Source organism: Phyllostomus discolor, chromosome 11 (assembly GCF_004126475.2).
Source record: "Phyllostomus discolor isolate MPI-MPIP mPhyDis1 chromosome 11, mPhyDis1.pri.v3, whole genome shotgun sequence".
In the NCBI taxonomy this organism is placed as follows: domain Eukaryota; kingdom Metazoa; phylum Chordata; class Mammalia; order Chiroptera; family Phyllostomidae; genus Phyllostomus; species Phyllostomus discolor.
Genome location: NC_040913.2, coordinates 67,109,498 through 67,137,186, shown reverse-complemented (window position 1 = coordinate 67,137,186; position 27,689 = coordinate 67,109,498). Strand labels below are relative to the sequence as shown.

The following is a 27,689-nucleotide window of genomic DNA, read 5'->3' as shown; positions in this document are numbered from 1 at the left end:
TATCTGTCAGCCTTGTGGCAGGGGCATCCAACCTTTCGGTGTCTCTGGGCCACACTGGAAGAAGAGTCGTGTTGGGCCACACGTGAAATACACTGTGACACATAACCACAAAAACACCTCATAATGCTTTAAATAAATTTACAATTTTGTGTTGTGCCACATTCATAGCCATCCTGGGCCGCCAGTTGGACACCCCTGATAGAGCATAAACTCTACAAGACTTTCGTTTCTAGTGCTATGTCACCATACTCCTGTGGTTTTAGAGAACCAACTAAACAGGAGAACATTATGACAACGGTGTACTAGCATATTTCATGTTCTCTGTTCTAGGAAAGCCCAGTAGTTTCAGAATGGAAAACAACCCATTAAAGGAAGTATTCCATGCGCATGATACTAAATGCTACCCCCTTTAAAATTCCAAAATGAGAGATTTGGAAATAAGTGCTTCTTATAGAAACACTGGCCTTTCCAAGGCACTGTCTTTGAATATGTCATACAAGTAAAATTCTAAACTTCCTGACTGTTATCCTGTTAAGTGTCATAACTTAAAAACCATACTTTAAAGACTTTGAGTGTGACTCTCTGAGAAATGTGTTAGCTAATTTCATACCCTTTCATGTGGAGTATACACAATGTAATTGAAGATTGAGATTAAGTTAATGATTGTTAATGGGACGGCTCTCCACATCTCACAGGGCAGTTAAAGTTTAAAGCCTTTTGTAAATATTAAAGTGCTACGTACTAAGTGAAAGCATTATTCATGTGTTAGTAAAGTATATTGTTAAGACAACCTCAGTGCATTTAGGGATGCAAAGGACTGTTGCCTTCTAGTCTGAATAGCACTGAGCTTTAAAATATACTTTGGCTTCTGTGTCTACTCTGTTTATTATTTTTTTATACTTTTTTCCTGGCTGCTAATTGTTGACTTTGGCTAGAGTACCTGCTTTTAACAGTTGTCTTACCTCCTTTCACTGGGGGCTTGAGGATTCTTAGGTAGGCTGAGTAAACTTTATGAAATACTTTGACATCTTTGTAGAAACAAAAAATTGATTGGATGTGTTGCTCTATTTCTGGGTTCTCTGTTGTATTCCACGGGTCTGTTTATCTGTCCTCACTCTCTGAGTTTGACCAGACTGCAGGACACAAGGCCAGCAAACAAAGAGCGATGTTATTTCAAAATGCCGAGTGCAATAGTGCAAGAAAACAAACTGAATTTTAAACATACGTCATTTCCAGTAGCATCAAAAATACAGAACACCCAGGATAAGTGTAATTAAATATGTGTGCCACCTCCATAGAGACAACAACTCACTGGAAACCTGGATGGAGAAATAAACTTCATTTTCAGGTTGGAATACTTGGTGTTTGATCCCAAATTATTCTGTACATTTTATCTGATCTCAACCAAAACACTAATAAGTAGTAGGTTTATGTATGTGTAATTTCATAAGCTGATTTTAAATTTATATGAATATGCACAGTCAAGAATAGCCAATAATTCTTAAAGAAAAAAGAATGAGGTGAGAAGATTTGCTCTACTGGATAATCAGGACTGTTCAGAGTATAGTAACTGAGACTGTATGGAGTACCAGAATAGGCAAATAGACCAGAGGAACGGAATGGAGGCCCATGTATACAAACAAACGCATGTGTACGGGTACATTTGATTTATGGCAAAGGCAGCACTTTAGGAAAGTGGAGGAAGGACATCTTTTCAGTAAATGATCCTGGAAGAACGACATATGGAAAAAAATTTCATCTTGACCCCTGTCTCACACCATACGCACAGATCAGTTCCAAGTGGACTGTAGAGCCACATGTGAAAGGCTGAAGGCAGAATCTCTGGAAAATAATGTAGGAGAATGTCCTTATGATCATGCAGTGGGGAAGGTTTTTTTTTTTTTTTTTTTTTTTTAAAGATTTTACTTATTTATTTATTTTTTAGAGAGCAAAGGGAGGGAGATAGAGAGAGAGAGAGAGAAAGAGAGAAACATCAATGTGCGGTTGCTGGGGGTTATGGCCTGCAACCCAGGCATGTACCCTGGCTGGGAATCGAACCTGGGACACTTTGGTTCCCAGCCCACGCTCAATCCACTGAGCTACGCCAGCCAGGGCGGGAAGGTTTTAAAATATCACCAAGAAAACACTATAAAGAAGATTGATAGAGTGTACTGTGCTAAAAAATTACAGGTCATTAAGAAACACCATCAAGGAAGTGAAAAGGCAGCTCATATACTGAGGTACTTTAGAAATACTTACATGACAAAGACTTAAGTCCTTAAGATATAAAATTTTCCACTTCCAGCCAAGATGGAAGTATAGGTAGACACATTGTGCCTCCTCACACAAATAAAACAAGGACAGCAAATTTAAAAACAACCAAAACTGACAGAAAATCGAACTGTATGGAAGTCTGATAACCAAGGAGTTAAAGGAGAAATATTCATCCAGACTGGTAGGAGGGGCAGAGTCCGGCAGCCAGGTGGAAAGGAATCGAAACAAGGCAGTGGCTGGCGGATCAGCAAGGAGGCTGCTGGTGGAGTGGACGGTCCCACGTTCCTATGCAGATAAACCAGGAGGAACAACTGGGGAGCGAGACACGTGGCACCACCCAGGGTTCCAGCTCCGGGAAATAAAGCCTCAAACCACTGATTGAAAACACCTCTGGGGGTTGAGGCAGCAGCAGGAAAACTTCCAGCCTCACAGGAGAGTTTGTTGGAGAGACCCACAAGGTCCTAGAATGTACACAAGCCCACCCACCAGGGAATCAGCACCAGAAGGACCCAATTTGAGAAGTGGGGGAAGGGACTGAAATCCAGCAGAGAGAAGAGCAAGGCACTGTTCCCTCTCAGATACCTTCTCCACAGATAGCATCACAGCGCAGCGACAGGGATTGCCCTGCCCTGGTGAACACCTAAAGCTCCACCCCTTACTACATAATAGGCATGCCAGGCAAAAAAAATATGGCCCAAATGAAAGAACAGATCAAAGCTTCAGAAAAAATACAACTAAGTGACAAAGAGATAGCTAACCTATCAGATGCATAGTTCAAAACACTGGTTATCAGAATGCTCCAGGAATTCACTGGGTACTTCAACAGCATAAAAAAGACACAGGCAGCAATGAAGGTCACATTATGTGAAATAAAGAAAAATCTACAGGGAACCAACAGTGATGGGAAAGAAACCAGGACTCAAATCAACCATTTGGAGCAGAAAAAGAAATAAACATTCAACCAGAACAGGATGAAGAAACAAGAATTCAAAAAAATGAGAGGCTTAAGAACCTCCAGGACATCTGTGAATGTTCCAATATCCGAATCATAGGGGTGCCAGAAGGAGAAGAGGAAGACCAAGAAATTGAAAACTTATTTGAACAAATAATGAAGGAGAACTTCCCCAATCTGGCAAAGGAAATAGGCTAGACTTTCAGGAAGTCCAGGAAGCCCAGAGAGTCCCAAAGAAGTTGGACCAAGGCACATCATAGTTACATCAACCAATATACAACAAGGCACATCATAGTTACTTCAACCAAGATTAAAGGTAAGGAGAGAATCTCAAAAGCAGCAAGAGAAAAGGAGCCAGTTACCTACAAAGGAGTTCCCATTAGACTATCAGCTGATTTGTCAAAAGAAATCTTACAGGTAAGAAGGGGTTGGAAAGAAGTATTCCAAGTCATGAAAGGCAAGGACCTACATCCAAGATTACTCTATCCAGCAAAGCTATCATTTATAATTGAAGGGCAGATAAAGTGTTTACCAAATAAGGTCAAGTTCAAGGAGTTCATCATCACCAAGCCCTTATTATATGAAATGTTAAAGGGACTTATCTAAGAAAAAGAAGATTAAAAATATGAACAGTAAAATGAAAACAAACTCATAGCTATTAACAACTGATCCTAAAAAAAAAAAAAAAAAAAAAAAGAACAAACTATGCAAAAACTAGAACAGGAACAGAACCACAGAAATGGAGATCACATGAAGGGTTATCAGTGGGGGAGTGGGAGGGGGACAGAGGGGGAAAAGGTACATAGAATAAATGGTAGGTAGAAAATAGGGGGAGGTTAAGAATAGTATAGGAAATGTAAAAGTCAAAGAACTTACATGTATGACCGATGGACATGAATTAAAGGGGGAATGCAGGTGGGAGGGGTATGCAGGGTGGAGGGGAATAAAGAGGGGGGAAATGGGGCAACTGTAATAGCATAATCAATAAAATATATATTCTTTAAAAAGATATACAAATTTCCTATAAAACAATAAGAAAAAGCCTAATTGAAAATGGACAAGAGACTTGAACAGGCACTTCACAAAAGAGAATTTCTAAATGGCCAGTGAAAATAAAAGAATGCTCTTAATCTCATTTAATGGGGAAGTGCAAATTAAAGCTACAATGAAATAGAAGCTCACAACCCACTTTCTAGAATGGCTAAAGAAGACAGTCACAAACGTAGGTGAAAATGTGAGGCAACCAGAAATCTAGTGTACTGCAGGGAGTCCACTAGACTCCCAGTCTAGTGGAATGTGAAGTGGGACAATCACATTGGAGGACTGTTTGATGCTACTTACTAAACCGAAGGGGCTCAGCCCCTGTGACCCAGCTCTTCTCCTCTTGGGGGTGCCTAACATAATACATGCATGTGTGTGCCAGGATACACGTACAGAAACATTTTTAACACCATTCTTTGTAACCAGAAAACTAGAACAGCCGAAATACTTCTCATCAGTAGAATATATAAATTATAAGAAATGAATATAATTGAATGCTATATGGTGATGAAAATGAACACAGCTATACATATCAACATAAATGAACCTCACAGAGATAATGTTGGCACAGAAAGCCAGACACTAATAATACACATCCTAAGTTTCCATTTAAAAAGTTCAGAAACAGCTCTGGCTGTTGTGGCTCAGTGGATTGAGCACCAGCTTGCAAACCAAGGGGTTGCTGGTTCGATTCCCAGTCAAGGCACATGCCTGGATTGTGGGCCAGGTCCCCAGTAGGGGGCACACAAGAGGCAACCACACATTGATGTTTCTTTCCCTCTCTTTCTCCTTCCTTTCCCCTCTGTCTAAAAATAAATAAATAAAATCTTTAAGAATTTTTTTTAAAAGTTCAGAAATAGGAATAACTAACTCACACTGTCAACTAGGGCTTGTTGGGGTGAGGGAGGCATAAAGAAGAGCAAGGAAGTGACAATGTGGAGGAGGAGGTCGTGATGGGGCAGGGCATGTGGCCACTCCCTGGGGGCTGCTGCCGGCCAGCTCTTGATGTGGGTGGACTGCACTCAGGAGCACACACAATAGTCCTGGAAGTTGTGCATTTGTGCTCCTTGGTGTGTTCATGGACTTGTTGGTCTGGTTGGCTCTGGCCACTCCAGGACTTTCCCCATTGCCTCTCCTCAGCCCTGCTCTACTTTGACGCCTGGATAAATGAGGTGTTGCTTTTGTTCGCCTCCTTGCTGTGTAGTCAAAGTAAAAATGACAAATTTTATGTTTTGCTCTTCTAGATTCTGCTTTTTTAAAAAAGATTTTACTTAATTAATTTTAGAGAGAGGGTAAAGGTTGAAGAAGGAGAGGGAGAGAAACATCAATGTGCGAGAGATGCATCGAGGGGTTACCTCTCGCACACCCCCACCTGGGGACTTGGACGGCAGCCCAGGCATGTGCCCTGACTGGGAATGAAACCAGTGACCTTTCAGTTGGAAGACTGGCACTCAGTCCACTGAACCACACCAGACAGGGCTAGATTCTGCTTCAAAGGCTTTTTAATATTTTTAAGTGTTATTGACTTTGGAGGACAATTCAGTTTTAAAACAATAGAGCTGTGTTTTATTATTCTTGGATATTTTACATCTAACCCACTGTAATGAAGAAATGCCTAGATACAGTAGCTTGAAGCTGCAGGTTCATTCTGCATTGCAGCACAGCGCAGGGGCAGCAGTGGTATGGCTGGCAGTGACACAGTTCTATGAGGTCACTGAGGCAATAGGGTCTTGTCACTCTGGCACCTCAGGTCATTGGCCTCTGTGCTACCGAAGCCACAGAGTTAAACCATGTTCATATTCCAGACCACACTGAGGAGGGCAAGCAATTTGGTTTTTTATTTTCCTTCTTTGAATGACAGCTTTATTAAGATATAATGCACATGCCACACAATTCACCCATTTACAGTGTAAAAATTAGTGGTTTTGGTTTCACAGAGCTGTGCAGCCATCACCCCAGTCAGTTTTAGAGCATTTTGAGGCTTTTTATCTAGAAAAAGGGACCCACGAGAATTCCACCTACCCACCCCCTTAGACCCAAGTCTCAGGCCACACCGAACCGCAGTGGAGCTGAGAACAGCTGGGGACTGGGCAGGCCCGTCTGCTGCCCGTAACAAAGCACTGTCTCTGTCTCTTGTCACAGGTGTGACAGCACAGAAAAGCTGAAAGCTCTTCTGCCAAGGCTGGAACAGGAGCTTAAGGACACAGTGAAGTTTAAGGACTTCTATCAGTTTACTTTTACCTTTGCTAAGAACCCTGGGCAAAAAGGTTTAGGTGAGTATAAAATCCTAACTTGCGAGAAGCCACGTCTTACAACCCTGGAAGTGGGCACGACCAGCAAGCCCTCGGTCCTGCCCACCGTTGTCACCCCTCCGTGTGCTTTGTTTCCTGGCCACTGAGCGGCTCCATGTGTAGGCACAACAGTTTGTAGTGCCGTGTACTCGAACCCCTCAACCAGTACCACTCTCAGATTTGGGTTTAAATGCCTAAATTTTAAAATGTGAATGAATTTGCAAACGCTCTGTGTGCTCTGATATTGACATTTAATTGACAAATGAGTTAGAGATGATGATGTTGGCTGTTGGCATGCTTGTCCTGGCTGGGTGTGTGATCCCACCAATGGTGTTGCTAAGATTACCAGGTGGCATTAGTCATGTCCGGATCGGTAGGTTTAAAGTTAGCTTACGGGAAACCAGTTCTGACGTGCATTGGGTTGCTTTGGTACAGGCATAGCTCGTTTATTGTGCTTCACAGATACTGTGTCTTCATGAGCATCAAGGCAAGACCCTTCACCAGCAAAAAGATTACAGCTCGGTGAAGGCTCAGCTGATAGTTTGCACTTTTAAAGTACGTGTGTTGTTTTTTCAGACATAGTGCTATTGCACACTTAATAGACTGTAGTACAGTGTGAACATAAATTTTGCATGCCCTGGAGAACCACACACGTGTGTGGCTCATTTCATCATGATACCTGCGTCCCTACGGTGGTCTGGAGCTGAGCCCACAGGGCCCCCGGCGTGCGTCTGAGCTGCTTTCAGAGCTGTGTTGTGATTTCGTTGTGATGTAGCTTGTGTATGACTGTGCGTGGCGCATTCAGAAAATTTTTACCTTAAAATTTATTTTGAATTTTGGTTGATATCAGGGTTTTATTTTGTTTATTTCACTTGTTTTGCCCCGAAGTACTATATAGTTTATTTTTGTCTTATCTCTTTGTAAAAATAAATCAGTTTTGACCTACATTTTCTTGCCTAATGTAACAGATTTATTTATGTATAGTGCATTAAAATCTCTTACAAGTTTGGAGGAGGGCTTACACAGTCTTTTTTATAGGGATTAAACGGGTATATTAGAAAGTATATTTTGAAAAAAAGTTCTTATAAATCAAAGCAATATTATAAGATGACCAGGACTTCCGGCAAGATGGAGGAATAGGTGGACGCACCGTGCCTCCTCGCACAACCAAGATTAGAAAACCAATAATTTACAACAATAATTTACTATCAGAATAACACCCAGATCCGGCAGAGGATTTATCTGAATGGAAGTCAGGCAGCCAAGAAGTTGAAGTAGACGCGTTCATCCGGACTGGTAGGAGAAGACGAGCCGGCGGGCGCGGGGCTGGCTCGGGTCGGCGGCGCGCGGAGGTCGGGGGAAGGTTTGGCGTGAAATTGGCGCAAAAGCCATCCGGCGCGCAAGAAGGCAGCGGTGATCCCTGAGTACGCAAGCTGCGGCTGGCAGACCCAGAGGGGCAGCGATTGTGGACCAGGGCAGAACTCGCGGCCCAGAAGCCCAGACAAGGGTCTGAGTCCAGGGGAACGGAACTACCGCCATTGTTTTCCCCCGCCCACCCCGCCTCCACATATAACGTCACAATCTAGTGACTGGGGTGCCCAGCCCCAGTGAGCACCTAAGGCTCCGCCCCCCACCGTAACAAGAGCAACCAGACCGGAAAAAAAAAAAGGAGAGACAGGGGGAAAAAACAAAAAACAAAAAACTATGTTTTCAACAGAGCAGATCAGTCCCCCAGGACTCATCCTTTTGAGCGACCAAGAACTAGCCAATCTATCAGATGCGCAGTTCAAAACACTGGTGATCAGAAAGCTCACGGAACTGGTTGATTTTTGGACGAAATTTAGATGAAAGAATGCAGATTACCATAAAAGAGATGCAGGAAGACACGCGGAGGAGAGCCAATAGTGAAAGGAAGGAATATGAGTCTCAAAACAATACAGTGGACCAGAAGGAAGATAGAATCAACCAAGCAGGAAAGCATGATGAAATAAGAATTCAAAAAATTGAGGAAAAGATTAAGAGCATCCAAGACACCTTTAAACGTTCCAATATCCGAATTATAGGGGTACCAGAATCGGAAGGGGAAAAGCAACAGATTGAACATGTATTTGAACAAATAATAAAGGAGAACTTCCCCAATCTGGCAAAGGGAACAGTCTTCCAAGAAATCCAAGAAGCTCAGAGAGCCCCAAAGAAGTTGGACCCAAGAAGAAACACACCAAGGCACATCATAATTACATTAGCCAAGGTAAAAACGAAGGAGAGAATCCTAGAAGCAGCAAGAGGTAAGGGGACAGTAACCTACAAAGGAGTTCCCATCAGACTGTCAGCTGATTTCTCAAAAGAGACCTTACAGGCAAGAAGGGGCTGGAAAGAAATATTCCAAGTCATGAAAGACAAGGACCTACATCCCAGATCGCTCTATCCAGCAAAGCTTTCATTTAGAATGGAAGGGCAGATAAAGTGCTTCTCAGATAAGGTCAAGTTAAAGGAGTTCATCATCACCAAGCCCTTATTTTATGAAATGCTAAAGGGACTTATCTAAGAAAAGAAGATAAAGAAAAAACATGTATAGTAAAAGGACAGCAAACTCACAAATATTAACAACCACACCTAAAGCAAAACCAAAAGAAACTAAGTAAACAATTAGAACAGGAACAGAACCACAGAAATGGAGGGCACATGGAGGGTTAGCAGCAGGGGGGTGGGAGGAGGAGAGAGGGGGAAAAGGTATAGAGAATAAGTAGCATAGAATGTAGGTTGAAAATAGATAGGGGGAGGGCAAGAATAGTATGGGAAATGTAGAAACTAAAGAACTCATAAGTATGACACATGGACATGAACTAAAGGGGGAAATGTGGGTGGGAGGGGGGTACAGGGTGGAGGGGAGAGAAGGGGGGAAATGGGACAACTGTAATAGCATAATCAATAAAATATAAAAAAAAAAAAAGATGACCAAAATTAGGTAGGAAACCTGAAAAGGGCTTGAAAATTCACAGACAGAAAATTCCACAGCAGGCATTTGGATTCAGACCCTGATTTCACTCCTGCACGTTTGCAGGTGTGTGTGCGCAGTAGGCACCCTCCTCCCTCCGTCCCTCTGACTTCCTTCCTCTCCTTCTCCCAGCAACAGGTCACAGGCAGGTACAGACTGAGGCAGCAGGCACCCCCGCCCCCACGTCGGGGAGGTGGGCAGCAGGCACCCCCGCCCCCACATCAGGGAGGTGGGCAGCAGGCACTTCTGCCTCAGTTCAGGATGGCAAGCAGCTGTCTTTTCCTAAGCACTGTTTCCTACTTCCATGGCAGGGATTGTTTTCTCCTTTTTCTGTGTTTTTCTCCAGCGTTGTGGGCAGTTTGTTTTTTCTGTGGCTGCATTGCCCTGTGATGAGTCTCTCATCAGAGTCCCTCTCTCGGGGCTGGTCCGCCGTTTGAATGGGTTTCTCGCCCTGCGTGCCGCCTCACAGGTCGTGCACCTGCCACCTCAGGAGCGGAAAAAGGCCTCTGCCACAGGGACCTGTTCAGGAACTTACTTGAATGGATCTGCTTTTAAAACCTCAGAAGGTGGAAGTGGGAGAATCACTGGGAAAATAGGAATGCAGTTTTTCCTATTCAAGGAAGCGGGTGAGCAAACAGAGGCTGTCCGTGGCGTGAAGGTGCGGCGGCAAGGTGTTTCCGACATCACAGGGCTGAGCACGTCCCCCTTTGTCACGAGGCAGGGAGCCGATGTCATGGAAGGTATTCGTGAGACCCATGGGAAGAGGTGGTCCTGACACATTTGTTTGTGAAGACCAGGATTGATTTCCTGTTTGGCCTGATGTCAGTGAAGGATCTGTTGTTGGTTGTAACCAAGCGCACAGAGTGAGAGGAAAGGGGGGTCCACGGCGGCAGCAGGGTGACGGCTGAGCATGCGCGGTGAGACAGAACAGAAGCTGGGTTTCGTCTGTTCTCACCCTGTCACAGAGACCAACACGTGGCCAACCGACTGAGATAAGGTGGCCGAGGGGCCACTGCAGGCACTGGCCCTGATTTGCCCTGGCTTTTCTGTGGCTCGGCAGGGTGTCGCCTGGAGAAGAGCTTGCCAGATGCTTCCAGAAGGACCACAAGGAGGCAAGGCTCTGAGGCATTGGTAGCAAGGACCTGGTTAAATTAGGATTCCACATAATTCCAGTTGTATTAGTGCAGAGTGGGGAGTTGGGCTCGTGGTCCTGTGCTCTTGGGAAAATTCGGATACTTGGCACATTTTAAAAAGAAACAACTCATACAGCAAGGGTGAACCCAGAGTGGAATGATAGCGGTCAGCCCAGCGGTGCTGCTCGGGCCCAGACATAGGGGCCTCCCTGTGTGTCTTCTCTGCCACCCAGATAGATGTCCAGATCCAGGACTGGCAGGCAGTGTGGTTTCTGTGCGTGGGTGGTGGCTTCTGTCTTCTACCTCGTTGCTGGAAAGAAAGGCAAGAACCAGCCTCTATGAAGCACATGTGATGTGGCAGCCTGGCGCCTTCGTCTGGTTCACGTGTGGCCTTACCCCACTTTATAAACAGGGAAACTGAGGCCAAGGCACAAAAGGCCGTGATGGAGGAAGGTGCACAGGCTGTGACAGCAGGGTTTGGAGCCCGCACTCACGGCCCCGTGTGTTCACACTTCCTCATGGGCTGTCTGACATGTGCTGAGCGGAGTCCAGGGCCCGGGTGCGCTGGAAGTCTGCGGGTGCAGGAGGGCAGGGCGCAGCCCCAGTCCCACCGGCCCACTGCTGGGCCCTGTAGGGAAAGGTTGGATGGTCAAAGTGAGCTCAGGTCTGTCTCGGCCCAGCCATCCCCTCTGGTCACCACTTGCCTTGGCACTGCCTGCCTTCTGAGGCTTTCTCCTCTGAGTTTGGCCCTTGGTGCCACCTGTCCCCTCACATTCTCGGATCACTCCAAGAGTCACCTTTAAGTAGCCTCTGTGCCAAGGTATTTCCCATTCTACCCACTTCTTGCATTTTATATGATTTGGTTTTAATTTACTTGTTTTATATCATGCATATATATTAAATGAGCAAAAAATATATATATTATAATTTTAAAACTCCTAAAATGTCTGCAGTTCTGTTTTAGCACAAATGACTTCATCTCAATTTTTAGAGCAACAGACATTGTCAAAAAAGCACAGTGATCTCCTCCCGTGTGTTGCTTCATCTGGTTATATCAAAGCTGGAGCCACGGAGAGTGATGGGCTGCATCACTCACTCTGCACGTGGGCAGAAAAGGCTTTCTTACTCTCTGAGAGCTGCTGCAGCGTGTCCTGACTGAGGACGTGTCACCTGGTGTGTGAGCTGCAGCGTGTCCTGCCTGAGGGCGTGTCACCTGGTGTGTGAGATGCAGGGTGTCCTGACTGAGGACCTGTCACCTGGTAGGTGAGCTGCAGGATGTCCTGACTGAGGACATGTCACCTGGTGGGTGAGCTGCAGCATGTCCTGACTAAGGACGTGTCACCTGGTGTGTGAGCTGCAAGGTGTCCTGACTGAGGACGTGTCACCTGGTGGGTGAGCTGCAGCGTGTCCTGACTAGCATGCGTTACCTGGTGGTCAGGCCCAGTGGTAAGCCAGATTTCAAGGCTTGAGTGTCAGTCTAGTTAGAAGATGGTGTGACTTTGGTAAGAATAGCAATAGCAGTCAGTTGTTAAGAGCATTGTCTTGTTTTGTATGTGGTGCTATTATGAAGACATCAGCCTATGAACATTGTTCTTATGGTGACGAAATAGATAATCAGGAGACCAGGTGCCAAGTTCAACTCCTGACTTCCCTGCTTTGCCCCCACCTAAAAATAACTCCCTTTGCACTCCGTAGGCTTAGCTACCTGATGACACTTTCAACCTCAGCTTTATTTTTTATATTTGATCTACTGTAGCTCCATTCTTTTCAACTGCAAAGATTGATTCCTCTTTGGGAATCTTATCAATGCCTGGAAGAAGCATACCTTAGCTGCCGTTCCCACTACAGCAAGGACTTAGTCGCTGCCATTGAAGCAGATCGGCATCCAAGGTGTGCGGGGAACCTCTGAGGGAGCGCCCCCCCCCAGAGAGGAACGTGGACACACGGGAAGCTTAGCCTCGTCCTAGGCTGTGCTGTGGTACCTTCCATCTTGAGTTAGCAGCTCGTAGGTTGCAGACTCCTGGTTTATTTAACAGTGTAAGAAGTGTTTCTGTTTTAATTATGTTGGGAAGACTAAGAAAAATCTATAAATTGTATCAGCTCTGATACTTGGGGGTGACAGCTGAGTCCAGCGGTCGCTTCCTCTCAAACCCTTTTCGTCTCTGCTTCGTTTTGGATTGAGAACTGTCCCCTTTTCTCCCCTCTCTCTTATGCCGTTGTCTGTTGAGTTTATTTGCTCTTGCATTTCTTTTAGTTTAGGTATTTCAGGAGTGATTTTTTTTATTTCTCATTCTTGAGTTTTGTCCCCTCGTTTCTGAGTTTTCCTAATTATGATATACGTTCTTTCATGTTTTGTGTCATTTCTTAATGCCTTCTAGCTTGTTTTGAAATGGGAGGGCACAAGTTCTATCTGAACTGGCATGTTACCTGGCCTGCGTTCATTTTCTAGGGATGACGTTCTGGTCGTAGGGTCTTTTTTCTTAGGACGGAGTTACAAGGGACCTGGCCTCAGTGCTTTTCTCTGGCTCCCGTTCCTGTGAACCAGCTTTCCTGCGCTTTCAGGAGGAGGATGGTTCAGGGCAGCATTCTCACTTCACAGAGCTACCTCCTCTGGGACACGTGTGTGCATGCACATGTGTACATTCAGTGCTGCATGTGTGTCATGTGCACATGCGCCCGAGTGTATGTACGTGTTTGTATCTGCATGTGTGTATACATGTGTATGTGTGTGTGTGTGCAGTGTACAATAATGTGACGTTTGCTTTCTAAGATTTTCTGGCTGTATCCCTCCCGCCCGCTTTTATCTCTTTTCTTGTCTCTGCTGTTCTCCCCTGTTTAACCTGTGCACTCCAGCCACCTCTCTGTAGTGCCACCCTGTCTAAGGTCCCGTGGTAGGTCGGTTCCGGGTTCGTGGGAGCCAGGGTGCCTCAGCTCCTGCAGCCGTGGTGGCAGGTCCCTGCACCCTCCTCCCATTGGTCACAGCGATGGCCTGATGCAGCCGTCCTCACCTCGTCCTGGCCAGGCTTTGCAGTGAATGCCTGCTGGCCACTCCGAGGTGCCCCATGGTCATACCCATCTGAGACGCTCTGCCCCATTCACCACTCCCTCGTTACATAGGTCTCATGGCTGCTGGCCGTCCATCCTCTCCTACCCATGTTTTCCATTCATGGTGATGCTTTCTCACCTTATTATATTGTTACTGTTGCCTTTGACTTTTGGACTTGCTATCTAGTTGCGTTATTTGTTTTTATGTGAAGATTCAGAAAAATTTAAAAACTAAACTACCTTTTTCACCACCTTTCCAGGACCCTTCCAGGTGCCTTTGAGTGTTAAGTTCTCATCAATTGCTTGTCAAAGGATAGAAAGGAAGGGCGGAGGCATGCAACTGCTTGTTCTAAAATCATCAAGTTAGGGGTCTTTAGGGCTTTTTCTCCAAGACTGTTCATTAGTTCTTTTTTTTCTTTTTTACCATTTTCACTGTTTTTAAGTGTACAGCTCAGTGCCACATTGTTGTCCAACCATTGCTACCATCCATCTGTAGAACTATTTCATCTTGCCAGACCAAAGCTTTGACCCATTACATAAAGACTCCCCATTTTCCCTTGACAACCAGCCCTTGACAACCACCATTCCACTTCCTGTCTCATTGACTTTGACTGGGTAGCTCATATCAATGAAGTCATACAGCATTCGTCCTTCCGTAACTCATTATTTCATTTAGCATAATGTCCTTAAACTTCATTCATGTTGTAGCACGTCAGAATTTTCTTCCTTTTGAAGGCTGAATAACATTCTACTGTGTGTATTTCCACACTTTGCTTTTCCATCCCCCATCCATGGGCAGCTGGGTTGCTTCCACGTCTTGTCTGTGGCGAGCAGTGCTGCTGCGAACCCAGGTGCACAAGTGTCTGCTGGAGTCCCAGCTTTTCAGTTCTTTTGGGTAAATGCCCAGAAGTGCAATTGTGGGATCATGTGATAATTCTATGACTTTGTTTTTGTTTTTTGAGAAACCACCATATTATTTTCTACAGCAGCAGATTTTACATCCCCACCAACAGGGAATATACATTGCACAAGACTCTAATTTATCCACAATCTCACCAACACTTATTATTTTCTGTTTTGGTTTTTAAATAATAGTCCTCCTGATAGATGTGCAGAAAACTGTTCTTTTATCAGCTGATTTTTAACTTTTGAAACTAAAACTCTTGCTTTTTATCTTCTCCCCTCCATGCTGTTCCTTCCTAAGAGGCTGAAGCAAAATAGTCATTAAAAACTAAAGCCTGTTTCAGTCTGGACTGTGATTACCTAGTAACAATCATCAGTGTTCTAGAAACTAACAAGCAGGTAGACAGCACAATGCAGCACTGAAGAAGGTTCAGGTGGGCTCATTCGGCGTTCTTGGGATACCCGCAGTGAGACTGCCCATTTGGCGAGGGCAAGTGCCATGTTCCCAACAGGCGGTCCCTTCTGGCACGGATATTATTTCTTCTTATGCTGCCTTTAAAAAAACAAAAAAGAACTTCTCTCCATTTCCTGAGTATTCCTAATTAATACTCACCTGAACAAGAAGTATTACCTTCCATGCTTTTCTAAAATTTGGCTAATTTGGGTCCAAATGTAATTATTATTATACTTCAAAAGGAAAGTTTAGGTAATGCTTTACTTTTGAGCACCTTAATTCTTAGAACCCCATTTAGCTTCATTTTTCAAAGGGATAATTAGTCTGATCCAAATTTTAAAATAACAGCGGTTATTCTTTATTTTTAAATGGTTACCAGGAAAGAGCACCTTGAAATGTCACTAAATGAGAATACAGTATTCCTTCTGACTGTTTATTCTGTGACTTTAACATATTCAATGTAATGTAGGATGATTAAGCTTCTGTTAGAAGTAATTTTTTGTACTTACCGATATGTTTTGCAATCTGTGGGATTCCTTCCCTTTAATGTTCAAAAAGGGTTAGCATTTCATTTAACTTTCATGTGCAGGTATTGTTTTCAAGAATTTTGATCTTCTAATGCTAAGTTAACTGGCCAGAACTGGAAAAGTATTAAAGAACTTTTTTTTAAAGTTATGATTTACCATAGGTCCTTGCAGAATGAGGTCTTCAGACCAGCACATCTGCATCACCTGGGAACTTGCCCAAATTGCAGATCCCTCAGGTCATACCCCAGACTCACTGTTTTGGTTAGTAGTTGCTGCATAACAAAGTACCTGAAAACTTAGTGGCTTCGAACAATGATCATTGTTTTCTAGCTCATGATCTTCTGGGTCAGGGATTCAGGCAGGCCTCGGTAGACTAGTTCTTCCGTTCCACGCTGTGTCGATTCAGACGCTCAGTGGTTTTTTAGCTGTCAGCTGGGTAAGGTTGAAATGCCCAGCAGAGGACGTGTAAGAGAGTCTGATGCCTCTGTGCTCCCCCACATGGCTTCCCTGGGCTTTCCTATAGCATGGCAACTTCGGGCTGGAAGGGCTGCTGATGTGGAAGCTGCATATTGCGTGGGTAGGGCAGGTAGGAGCTGTGTATCTCTTAAGGCCCAGCCCTGGAAACCCTATAGTATCAGTTCCATTTCAAGTTACCACATTTGACATACGTTATGAATTCCATAGTGATTTATAAGAGATTGTAAATTAAAGTCTAAATTAATTGCCTTATTTAAAATTTTAAAATGTATTTTCTTTCTCCATGACTATTTCAAAGAAATTAAGTAACTTGGTAAAGAGTATTTTGAAACACTTTACAATATTTAGCCTAATATGTTTAGCCTTTATTTAAGTAGATGCATCAGGAAGCAAAAAAGGGCAAAATTTATCCAGTAATTCCTTTATCTTTGTATTTATTTTATGTCTATAGGTACTTAAATAAGATTTACCAAAATCAAAATTACCCACTAGAGAATTAGAACAGTTATTAATTTTGTTTCTTTGCTTTATAAGAGAAATTAAGAGAATTTCATTTGATATTAAATTTCATATTGTATTTCATTATTGAATATGAAATTGTATTAAATAAAACAATAACCTCTTCAGGAAATGATTATACTATTCAAACAGTTCAAGTACAGTATATTCTCTATTTTAGAAGGGTTTTGAGGGTTTTTTTTTTAAAGAAAGCAGGACAAATAATTTTATGGCTACACATCTAAAATAGAACAATTTATTTTATGATTTCCAAAGTATATTACCCAGTCTGTATTCTGAAAGATTAAGTATGAATTAAGGAGATTGATACAAGTCTTTATATAGTTCTTAGAAAAAGCATGGACATCAGTGCAAAAGAATAATCAAGGAAAGAGTTTATAGAGTTCATTCTTCATTTCCTTCATGTTTGTGTGTTTGTTTATGTGTGTCTGTGTCTGTTCATGAGCACCTAAAGATGTAAAGCAAAGACTGATGGATGTAAAGGGAGAGATCAATAGAAGTACAGTCATAGCAGGGGATCTTAACACCCCATTGACTTCAATGAATAGATATTCCAGTTGGAAAGTCAACAAAGAGACAGCAGCCTTAAATGACACACTACATCAAATGGATTTGATTGATATCATCAGAGCATTTCACCTCAAAGCAGCAGAATATACCTTCTTTCCAAGTGTACATGGAATGTTTTTTAGGATAGACCACATATTAGGACACATATAAGTCTCAATAAATTTAAGAAGATTGGAATCATATCAAGCATCTTCTCTAACCATAATGCTATGAAACTAGAAATCACAAGAAGAAAACTGAAAAATACACAAAGGCATAGAAGCTAAATAACATGCAATTAAACAATGAATAGATTAACAATGAGGTCAAGGAAGAAATCAAAAGATACCTTGAAACAAATGAAAATTAGAACACAACAACCCAAAATCTGTGGGACACAGGGAAAGCAGTCCTAAGAGGGAAATTCATAGCATTACAGGCCTACCCCAAGAAGCAAGAAAAAGCTCAAACAAGCAATTTCATTTTACACTCAAAGAAACTTGAAAAAGAACAGCAAACAAATCCCAACGTGAATAGAAGGAAGGGAATAATAAAAATCAGAGTAGACATAAATGAAATGTTATCAAAAAACAAGATACAAAAAAATCAATGAATCCAAGAGCTGGTTCTTTGAAAAGATAAACAAGATTGACAAACCTTTAACCAGACTCACCAAGAAAAAAGGAGGGAGGACCTAAATAAATAAAATCAGAAATGAAAGAGGAAAAAGAACAACTATATGCCAACAAATGGGACAGCCTGCACAAAATGGATAAATTCCTAGAAACTAAGTCAGGGAGAATAAGAGAATTTGAATAGACAAATTACACCTAGTGAAATTGAAGCAGCAATAAAAAAACTCCCAACAAACAAAAGCCCTGGCTTCACAGATGAATTTTACCAAGCATTCAAGAAAAACTAACACATCTCTCTCTCAAACAATTCCAAAAAATTCAAGAGGAGGGAAGACTCTCAAGCTCATTTTGTGAGGCCAGCATTTTCCTAATTCCAAATCCAGATAAAGACACTACAAAAAAAAAATTATAGGCCAATATGCCTGATGAACATGGATGCTAAAATCCTCAATAAAATATTAGCAAACCAAACAGCAATACATCAAAAAGATCATACTCCGTGATCAAGTGGAATTTATTCTGGGGGTGCAAGGCTGGTACAACATTCACAAATCGATAAATGTGATACACCACATAAACAGATGAAAGATAAAAACCATATGATCACGCCAATAGATGCAGAAAAAGCATTCAGCACCAATTATGATAAAACCTCTCAGCAAAGTGGGAACATACCTCACCGTAATAAAGGCCGTATATGACAAACCCACTACCAACATCATACTCAGTGGGCAAAAACTGTAAGTGTTCCACTTAAGATTGGGAGCAATACAGGGATGTCCACTTTTACCTCTCTTATTCAACATGATACTGGAAGTTTTAGCCACAGCAGTCAGACAAGTAGAAGAAATAAAATGTATCCAAATTGGAAAGGAAAAAGTAAAGGTGTCATTATTTGCAGATGACATAATACTGTACATAGAGAACCCTAAAGATTCTACCCAGAAACTACTAGAACTAATCAATGAATTCTGTAAAATATCAGGACACAAAATTAATAATCAGAAATCAGTTGCATTTTTATATGCCAATAATGAACTATCAAAAAAGGAAATTAAGAAAACAATCCCATTTGCAATTGTTTCAAAAAGAATCAAATGCCGAGGAATAAATTTAACCAAGAATGTAAAAGACCTATATTCAGAAAATTATAAGATACTGAGGAAAGAAATTGAAGAAGATATAAATAAGTGGAAGCACATACTGTGTTCATGGATAGAAATAATTAACATCATTAAAACGTCCATACTACCCAAAGCAATCTATAGATTCAACACAATTCATATCAAGATTCCAATGTCATATTTCACATGACTGGAATAAATATTTCAAAAATTTACATGGAACCACAAAAGACCCCAAATAGCAAGAGCAATCTGGAGAAAAAACAAAGTTGAAGGAATCATGCTACCTAATATCAAACTATAGTATAAGGCCATAGTAATCCAAACAGCATGGTACTAGCAAAATAAAAACCCAAACAGATATATAGATCAGTGGAACAGAAGAGAGAGCCCAGAAATAAGCCCATAACTTTATAGTCAATTAATATTTGACAGAGGAAGCAAGCACATACAATAGGATAAAGATAGTTTATTCAATAAATGATGTTGTGAAGATTGGACAGAATATGTGCAGAAAAATGAAACAAAACCACTTTCTTACACCACACACAAGAATAAATTAAAAATGGATTAAAGACTTAAATGTTAAGACTTGAAACTGTAAAAATCACAGAAGAAAACACAGGCAGTAGAATCTTGGACATTGCTCATAGCAATGTCTTTCTTCTGTTATATCTCCTCAGACAAGGGAAACAAAAGAAAAAATAAACAAATGGGACTACATCAAACTAAAAAGTTTTTTCACAGCAAAGGAAAACATCAACAAAATTATAAGACAACCATGGAATGGGACAACATATTCTCCAATACATCTATCTGATAAGGAGTTAATATTGAAAATTTATAAAGAACTTATAAAACTCAATACAAAAAAAAATCCAATTTAAAAATGGGCAAAGGACCCGAATAGAAACTTCTCCAAAGAGGACATACAGATGGCCAGTAGACATATGAGAAGATGCTCAACATCACTAGTCATCAGAGAAATGCAAATGAAACCACAGTGAGATACCATCTCACACCTGTCAGAATGGCTATCATCAATAAATCAACAAACAAGTACAGGTGAGGATGTGGAGAAAGGGGAACCCTTTTGCACTGTTGGTGGGAATGGAGATTGCTGCAGCCACTGTGGAAAGCAGTATGGAGACACCTCAAAAAATTAAAAATGCAACAGCCTTATGACCTAGCAATTTTACTTCTGGGAATTTATCTGAAGAAACCCAAAACACTAATTCGAAAGAATATAAGCACCCCTATGTTCATTGCCGTGTTCTTTACAATAACCAGGATTTGGAAGCAGCCTAAGTGTCCATCGGTAGATGAGTGGATAAAACAACCATGGTACATTTACATAATGTATTACTACTCAGCCATAAAACAGAAGAAAACTTACCCTTTGCAACAGCATGTATGAACCTGGAGAACATTATGCTAAGTGAAATCAGCCTGTCAGAGAAAGACAAGTACCATATGATTTCATTTGTATGTGGGATCTAATGAACAAATTGAACTAATAAGCAGAACAGAGACAGACTCAGCGAGAGCTACATGACAGCTCTGGAGGCGGGGTGAGGGGGTGGAGGGATCAAGCAAAAAAGAAAAAGGACTCATAAACATGGACAACAGTTTGGTAATTGTGGGGGAGTGGGGGTGGGTGGAGGTAGCAGAGGGGATAAGGGCGATAAATGGTAATGGAAAATATACAGTTAAAAAAGCATACAAATCAGGAACTTCATAGATTTCTAGGACCAAACTAATCCAAAAGTAACTGGATTAAATGTCTGCCATAAAACTATTTTTCTTTCCTTCCCAGGTTTACCTCCATTTCTCAGTTGTGAGACTTTTCATCATTAAGATGAGTTGAGTATAGATTTCAATTAACATTCTTCCTAAGTGATCAGGGTGTAGACTTAGCAAGACAAGACTAATCATCTTAGTATTATACTGTGGGTCCCATAGGCAAGGTTCAGCGAGCCTTGCCTATACTTACCTATACTTCCATACTGTTGGTTCTGTGAAACTTTCTGACCATTTCTTTGTTTTGATTAAGACTCCAGGGTATTTAAAGCTGAGAAAGTCTATAATGTACTTTAAACACATTGGGAATGTAGGCAATTTATTCAAAATTGGTTGCTATTCATGCATCTCTTTTGGTTATCCAATTTTAATACTGATTGACCCTAGAAATCTCAGGTTAGAGCTGTAACTTTAATAATTTTTGTCCAGGTGGGACCAAACAAGATTTAGGTGAAAATCTTTCAGTATTTTGCTTTTAAAATAATCTGTCAGCTTAATATTTTTTTCTGCTTTTCACATTGTTTATCTGGCCTACATATATGAACATGAAATTATTTCATTGTAACTGTTCTTTTACTATCTAAAAGTGGTGAGCACTATGCAACATTAAAGGTTGTCAACTTCAAAAAGTAAACTTCTTGGCCTCTTTATATACTTTTTATGTCAAGCATGTGAAAAGAAATAGATACTGAATTTCTGGTGAGCAGAGAATGAATCTCAGTATTCCAATAATTATGTATTGGGGATAATATTCTAACACAGCCCTACCACTCAGGGTTCATATTACACTAAGACACCATCTTAACATTGAGCCCTGCAACATAGGTCTGTATGGAAGGAGTGAAATAATCACCACCTTCCAGCCGGGAGAAAAAAGAGGACATGGACTTTGATTAATAACCGTCTCATTTTTCAACTATCCTTACATCAGCGTATACATCAACTATGCCTTGAGAAGTTCACAGCACTTACAAAACTTGTGTGATTTACTCTGGATTCAGAGTCTGTTTTAGTTTTTACAGCAGCAAGGCAAGTCTATTTGAAAAACAGTATGTCACTCGATTTCTAAACAAGTTGTTTTAACTTGTAGTTCATCACTTAGAAAGCATGTTGGCCTACCTTTCAAAAAATAAGTTATGCATTAATAGTATCCGGGTTGGTTCAGGTTTAAAGAGAGCCTGACATATATGAAAATGAGTCTTCAAAAATTATTCATTAGGGAATAATTGTTTACATGTTCTAATAACAATACACAAATCCCTTTTCAAAGACATTTGCCCAGAGTTATAAAATTAGATTACACGTAATTTCAGGAACATTTCTGAAAGGTTTAAGCATCATAATACTCTTGGATGAGTGTGCTGAATTTTTTTTAAGTGAATACAAGTGTGCTAAGAAGTGATCTTTTCTTGTGAAGAAATTGGGATTTATTAACTGCTCTTTCTCTCTTTTTGCCAGATTTAGACATGGCCGTTGCATATTGGAATTTAGTATTATCTGGAAGGTTTAAGTTTTTAGATCTTTGGAACACTTTTTTATTGGTAAGTGTCCTCCTGCTTCTCGCCGTGTGTGCCCAGGGGAAGGGCAGTCCGCAGGTTGTGCGGCTGTACATCTTATCTAACCAAAGTATTTCTCGTGGGCACGGTGGTGAATGGAAGTGCTATGCAGGGATCACCAGGTAGCCGACAAGTTGCCACGCAGTTTCACTCCCTAGAGCGCCACAGGCTCTGAGTTTCAGGCAGGGCTGCTCCGAGGCTGACTTCAAAAGTGGCTCCTTCTAGGCTGGGGTCTCAGACGATGGATTGTGTCGTCATCCGGTGGAACCCTGCCACAGCGTGTGGGTTCATAGTCTGACACCATTTAAAGTGTGTTTTATGGTGTCTAGAAGGAAAGGAGGGCACAGCTGGCCCTTCAGGAGAGTTCATCTGTGCTGCAGGCGGACGTCCCAGTCAGGCTGGGTCTCCCTCACTAGGCAGCTCGTCGTAGCGTGAAGTCAAGGAAGCCAGGGTGGCTGTGGGCTCTTTGAAGTGCGTGCAGCACAAGAACACATCCTGACCCCAAAACAGACCATTGAGACAGCAGATGTGCCCAGATCTCCCTTGTCGGTTCAGTCCGTGAATGAGAGAGCAGCCCTCACCTGACTGAGGACGAGCCCCTACACTGAGAACAGCTGTCTTTCAAGGCCCTCCTTGAAGAAGCGTGATGATGCCTGCATTCAACTTAGTCACTACAGGTCATGTTTCCTGTTTCACCACTTACTGTTTTCCACGGCCAGTAACCTCCCTTGCAGGCATTCCCCAGAGAACCTGCACACGCGTGCTCAATGACGGCGTTCTTGCATCACTGTAACAGCAACGCTGGGAACAACCTGTGTCCATCAGCAGCAGAGGGGAGAGCAACTCGGAGTATAAATGCAGCGGTGTACAGCCGAAGAGAATGAAAATGAGTCAACCTGGATTCACACTCGTTAGGCTGGACACATTTCACACAGTGTTGAATGGAACAAACCCAAGTCCAGCAGACTGCATAGGACTTGGTAGTAGTTACACAAATGTTTTTAAATGTGAGACAAGCTTCTAAGTTGTTTGTGCACTTGCACGCATGCACCATGTACAAGGACAGGCATGAGAATGATACGTGCTGATCAGGAGGATGAGCACCTCTGTAAGAGGACAGAGCAGGAGGAGAAAGGTTCAGGCGCTGCAGGTTTGCTTCTGCAGCTGGATGGTGAACAACAGATCAGAGCTGTTATATTCTCCATATTTTTGGCATATCTGAAATAATGAAGAACAGATATTTATAGCAAATTGTCCCAGTATACTGCAAAAACTACCTAGTATATAGAAAAAATTATATATCAAAATACAACTTGTCTGTTGCCTTGCATTGTTTCTTAAATTGGTTTGGGATTAGGTAAAGAGATTAAAAATGCTGCCCTTGTATTTGACTGAAACGGGAGTTTATAATCTTTGCATTTTACATGTTTTGTTTTTAAATAAATTTTCTTTCTATATTTGTACATTGGCACTACGTAGCTCTTAATATTTATCCAAAGCACTATTTTTAACTTTTAACAATTCTTATGATATTTATTTCTCATCAAATTATGCACTGAAATAACTAGATCTCTACAACACCTGAGAGTTACATCTCTATCTTAAATCTGGTGTTTTTTTTTCTCTTATGTATTAGGAACATCACAAAAGGTCGATTCCAAGGGACACTTGGAACCTCCTGCTAGATTTTGGAAATATGATCGCAGATGATATGTCTAACTACGACGAAGAAGGTACGAGAAGTCGAAGCTGTAGTCAGATGAGCGCCAGCAGTGCTGATACGTGTGCTGACTTTTCCTGCCCCTGGCGCGCAGGGCAGTGATGGTGACGCAGACACTGGGTCAGATGGGCCGGGAGTGTAGGACAGTTGACGACACAGAGCCTGGAGTTAGTGGGACCTGGCTGACTCCTGGCTCTGCCCCACTGGTGAAATGGCGGTGGTGATGATCATAATAGTATTCACTTCATTATGTCTTATAAGTCACACAGAAGAAAAGTAGTGCCTCGTGTTTATTTAACTCAAGAAGACAATTCTCTACACTGAGGCATTTTAAAAATGGTCATGCAGAGAGCCTCGTAGCAGAACCACAGAACTAGACAGGAGTTTGGCAAAGGCTGCTACAAGTGCCTGACCCCATCTGCTGCCTCAGGTCTTCAGGCTGCTCAAGCCTGTTGGGTGACGGCAGCTTGCGTTTCCTTCTGTGAACGTGATCGCACATGTAGTAGCCCTCGTTGCCAGATAGTTCAGGATGCTCATTCAGGGAACGTTTGACCGCCTGCTGTGCAGTGGGCACCTTGCTACATTTGGAAAGGGGTGCTCACTCTCCAGACCCCCACCCACTGCCAGCTTCCTTAGTGCCCAGTTAGGAGGTGGCTTCCTCTGGGCCATCCTCCTCATCACTCTTCTTTGTTCTAGAAAGTGAAGGCTCTTTAGCAACAGCGCTCAGCACCCTGGGGGTAGCCAGCAGTGTAAGTGTCTGTGTCTCTGTGTCCTCAGCACTCCACACCCTCTCTAGCACAGAGTGGGCAGCTGGTCAGTGTGCTGACCCAGTGGGTGAATAGTTGACTTCAGACAGAAGCCCTGCTTTCAGGAGCTTTAGCTATGGTGGGTGAGACAAGGCACACTTGCAAAGAAAGGAGCCAAAATATAAAGGAGTGAGTGTATGGCTGGCTGGCCCTAGGGTGGTGTATGAGTATCATGGGCAGTTAGCGTATCATGCCCTATTGAGCTGAGTATCATGGGCCACTTGGATTGGGCCAGTTTGGGGTAGGGACACAGCTCAGGGAGAAAACAGCACCCCTAGTGGAGGAAAGTGGCTGCGTCTCACCTGAGAAGACAAAGGGTCCTCTGCCTGGGTCCTGACTGCCTGGTGCAGCAGTGAGGGCCCTGAGGCTGCAGTGGGAACACATGAGCCAGCTGGCCGCACTGCCGTCGTCCTCAGGGAGGCCACACACGCACACGCACACGCACACCACTATCTGCCAGCCCTGGTCGGGCTTGAGCAGAAGGAATGGGTAACTTCAGCAGTCAAGCAAAGCACAGGCTGTAGAAACTAAACATCATTTGAGTTTTTGAACTCTAAGCGTTGGGTTATGGAAAAAAAAAGTGCTTTAAATTATAAAAAATATTGCTTTAAAATGTAAATTGTTTTTTTAAAATCTGTTTGTTTTTCTTTAGGAGCATGGCCTGTTCTTATAGATGATTTTGTGGAATACGCACGGCCAGTAGTCACAGGTAGTAAACACAGCCCTTTCTAGGCAGAAAATGAAAATGGCTTAGGATTGTGAAATGAACTGCAACCTGCAAGGAGACATTTCGGTCAATTTCTGTGCACACATGTCGCTGATTTCAGAAGTCATCCTTGACCAGTCATCTCTGCTTAAAGAAAACGGTGGCTGAATTTGGAAACCGTGAGGAGATCAGAAGACAGCTGCTCGGGGGCGTGTGGAGATGGGTCGAGTACCTATTGCTTCGGGAGGTTTCTGCATGATTCACACAGTGGTGGAGGAGCACCGAGAGCCTGTTTGCAGGACTGCAGCGCGCACCGTTAATTCGTGACTTCAGGTGAACACCAGCAGCTACCACACTCCACTAAATTATATTGTAATTACACTTTAAAAAAGTACTCGTGCCCTTGGTAGGATGTTGTATTTTTATAAAAGTCAAAGCTGTTTAAAATGTGCCCAAAAGAAAATGATCTTGTTGTGGATTCTAACATTTTTTTAAACTTGGTGCCAGGAATTCAAGATTTATATTTTTTGAATTATTGAATATCTAGATTTATCAGATCTATTTTTGTTTTAATTTTCTCTAGATGTTCATCTGAAAATCGTTCTATAGTTTTTAATAGCCATTACAGTTGCCACAGCGGTGGCACGTGTAGTACGTGAAATTCCAGGAAAGTTTTATTTTAAACCGCTTACAAGTCAGCAGGTCTATTTTACTTTTAATGATGTCATTTGAACTTCCTAAGAAGTTTCGTAAAGTATGTTTTTTTAAAAGAAAAGTATTTTATTACACTTAAGATGACATTTTCCGTGAAAAATATTTCTTTTATGAATGATGAATTGTAGAGTAAAAATTGAGTTGGTTCCTTTCCACTGTCCATAGTATCCACAATGTCCACTCTCCAGCCCTTTGTGTGGTTGTACGCATTCGGAGGCTGAAACTAAAATACATATCATTGTCCAAAAGAAAAGCCAAATCGGAAACCTTCATCTCATTTGCAAGTGGAAGTCTGTCTTTGCATCACGTTGCCATCTGATTTTCCTGGTGTTTGCCTTGTCAAGGAGGACCGTCCAGGGCAGCACAGAGATAGGTAGATTGCTTGTCCGAAGGCGATGTACCTGTTCTACTTTGGGAAAAGCTCTGTGTCGAGTTTTGAAAAATCACTGTGTGGACCCTACCTCATATTTGAAAAGATCTTCCCGTCACAAGTGTGCCTGCTGTACTGCCTGTATCCCGGTTTATCAGACAAATAAATTGGGTAATTTTGGGACAGAGCAAGTTCACTTCAGATTTCCTGTAAACAGAAAGTGTGCCTAAAATGTGTCGTTTTGATTTGACTTCCAAAAATGTGATTCACTCAGTGTTTTAGGAAGCACCCATGCACATTAAGTTTGTGTGTACTTGCTGTATGTGAACTATCTACACTTTTGAATAGAAATCTTTCAAAGAGCTTAGCAGGCCGTGGAGGGTTGGAAAGGGGGCTGAGGCCTGGAGACTGCAGGCTAGGCTGGGTCATCGGCCTGTAATTGGGTCCTCTCCCAGTCTTCCACTTCCATGTCTAAAAAAAAAAAGCAAGGCCATCTCTATCTGTAAGTCTGTGATTTTAAGAGAGCATTTATTTTATATAATAAAAGCTAGCTTTAATAAAAAACCTCAACAAATTTAAAGCATCCTTCAAGGCTTCATGTATTCTTGACATGTAAGTGTTCTGCTCAGAGAAGATTATAGAACTTGGATAATCCTGTATAATTATAGAGGTCTGCAACACTTTTATTCTTAAGATTTAAAGTTATATAAGGAAAAAAAAACTGTCCTATGGACTTGTTTATCAATAGATATCAAAACATTAGAATTGGACAAAGGCTCTTCAAAAAATTGTGCATTTCCTTTCTTCTATTATATACATTTAAATCATGCATGCTATGAAAGTGCTAAGAATTTGAAAACATTAAAATAAATTATTTTTCTCTGATGTTGTGGTATACTTTTAATTGTATTCTTGGTTGTTCCTATACTCACCACTAGATGTCAGGGTTTTGATCTTGTCTTGGGACTGACAGGAAAGCCACCCCTATAGCACAGTGACATATGGGACATTCCCACCTTGTGTCTAGCCTGCCAACGTAGTTAAATGATCATGTCCCAAAACTGACAGCTTCAGTCATTTACTTTTCTTTTTAAGTGT

The 27,689-nt window shown here is 42.1% G+C and overlaps 1 protein-coding gene across 6 annotated transcripts in view; it reads left to right on the top strand.

Moving 5' to 3' along the window:
• Nucleotides 1-27,486, top strand: part of DCUN1D2 (defective in cullin neddylation 1 domain containing 2) — a 37,542-nt gene extending 10,056 nt beyond the window's left edge. For 5 of the 6 annotated variants that reach the window (XM_028526800.2, XM_028526799.2, XM_036011494.1 and 2 more), the window contains exons 4-7: nt 6,410-6,540; nt 22,178-22,260; nt 23,912-24,008; nt 25,454-27,486. In XM_028526800.2, the coding sequence (XP_028382601.1) occupies nt 6,410-6,540; nt 22,178-22,260; nt 23,912-24,008; nt 25,454-25,533 (391 nt within the window). In that variant the 3' untranslated portion in view covers nt 25,534-27,486. Of the gene's footprint in view, nt 1-6,409; nt 6,541-20,735; nt 20,782-22,177; nt 22,261-23,911; nt 24,009-25,453 lie in introns of all 6 variants that reach the window. The other variant, XR_004899931.1, reaches the window with a different exon arrangement.
• The last annotated feature ends 203 nt before the right edge of the window (nt 27,487-27,689 follow it).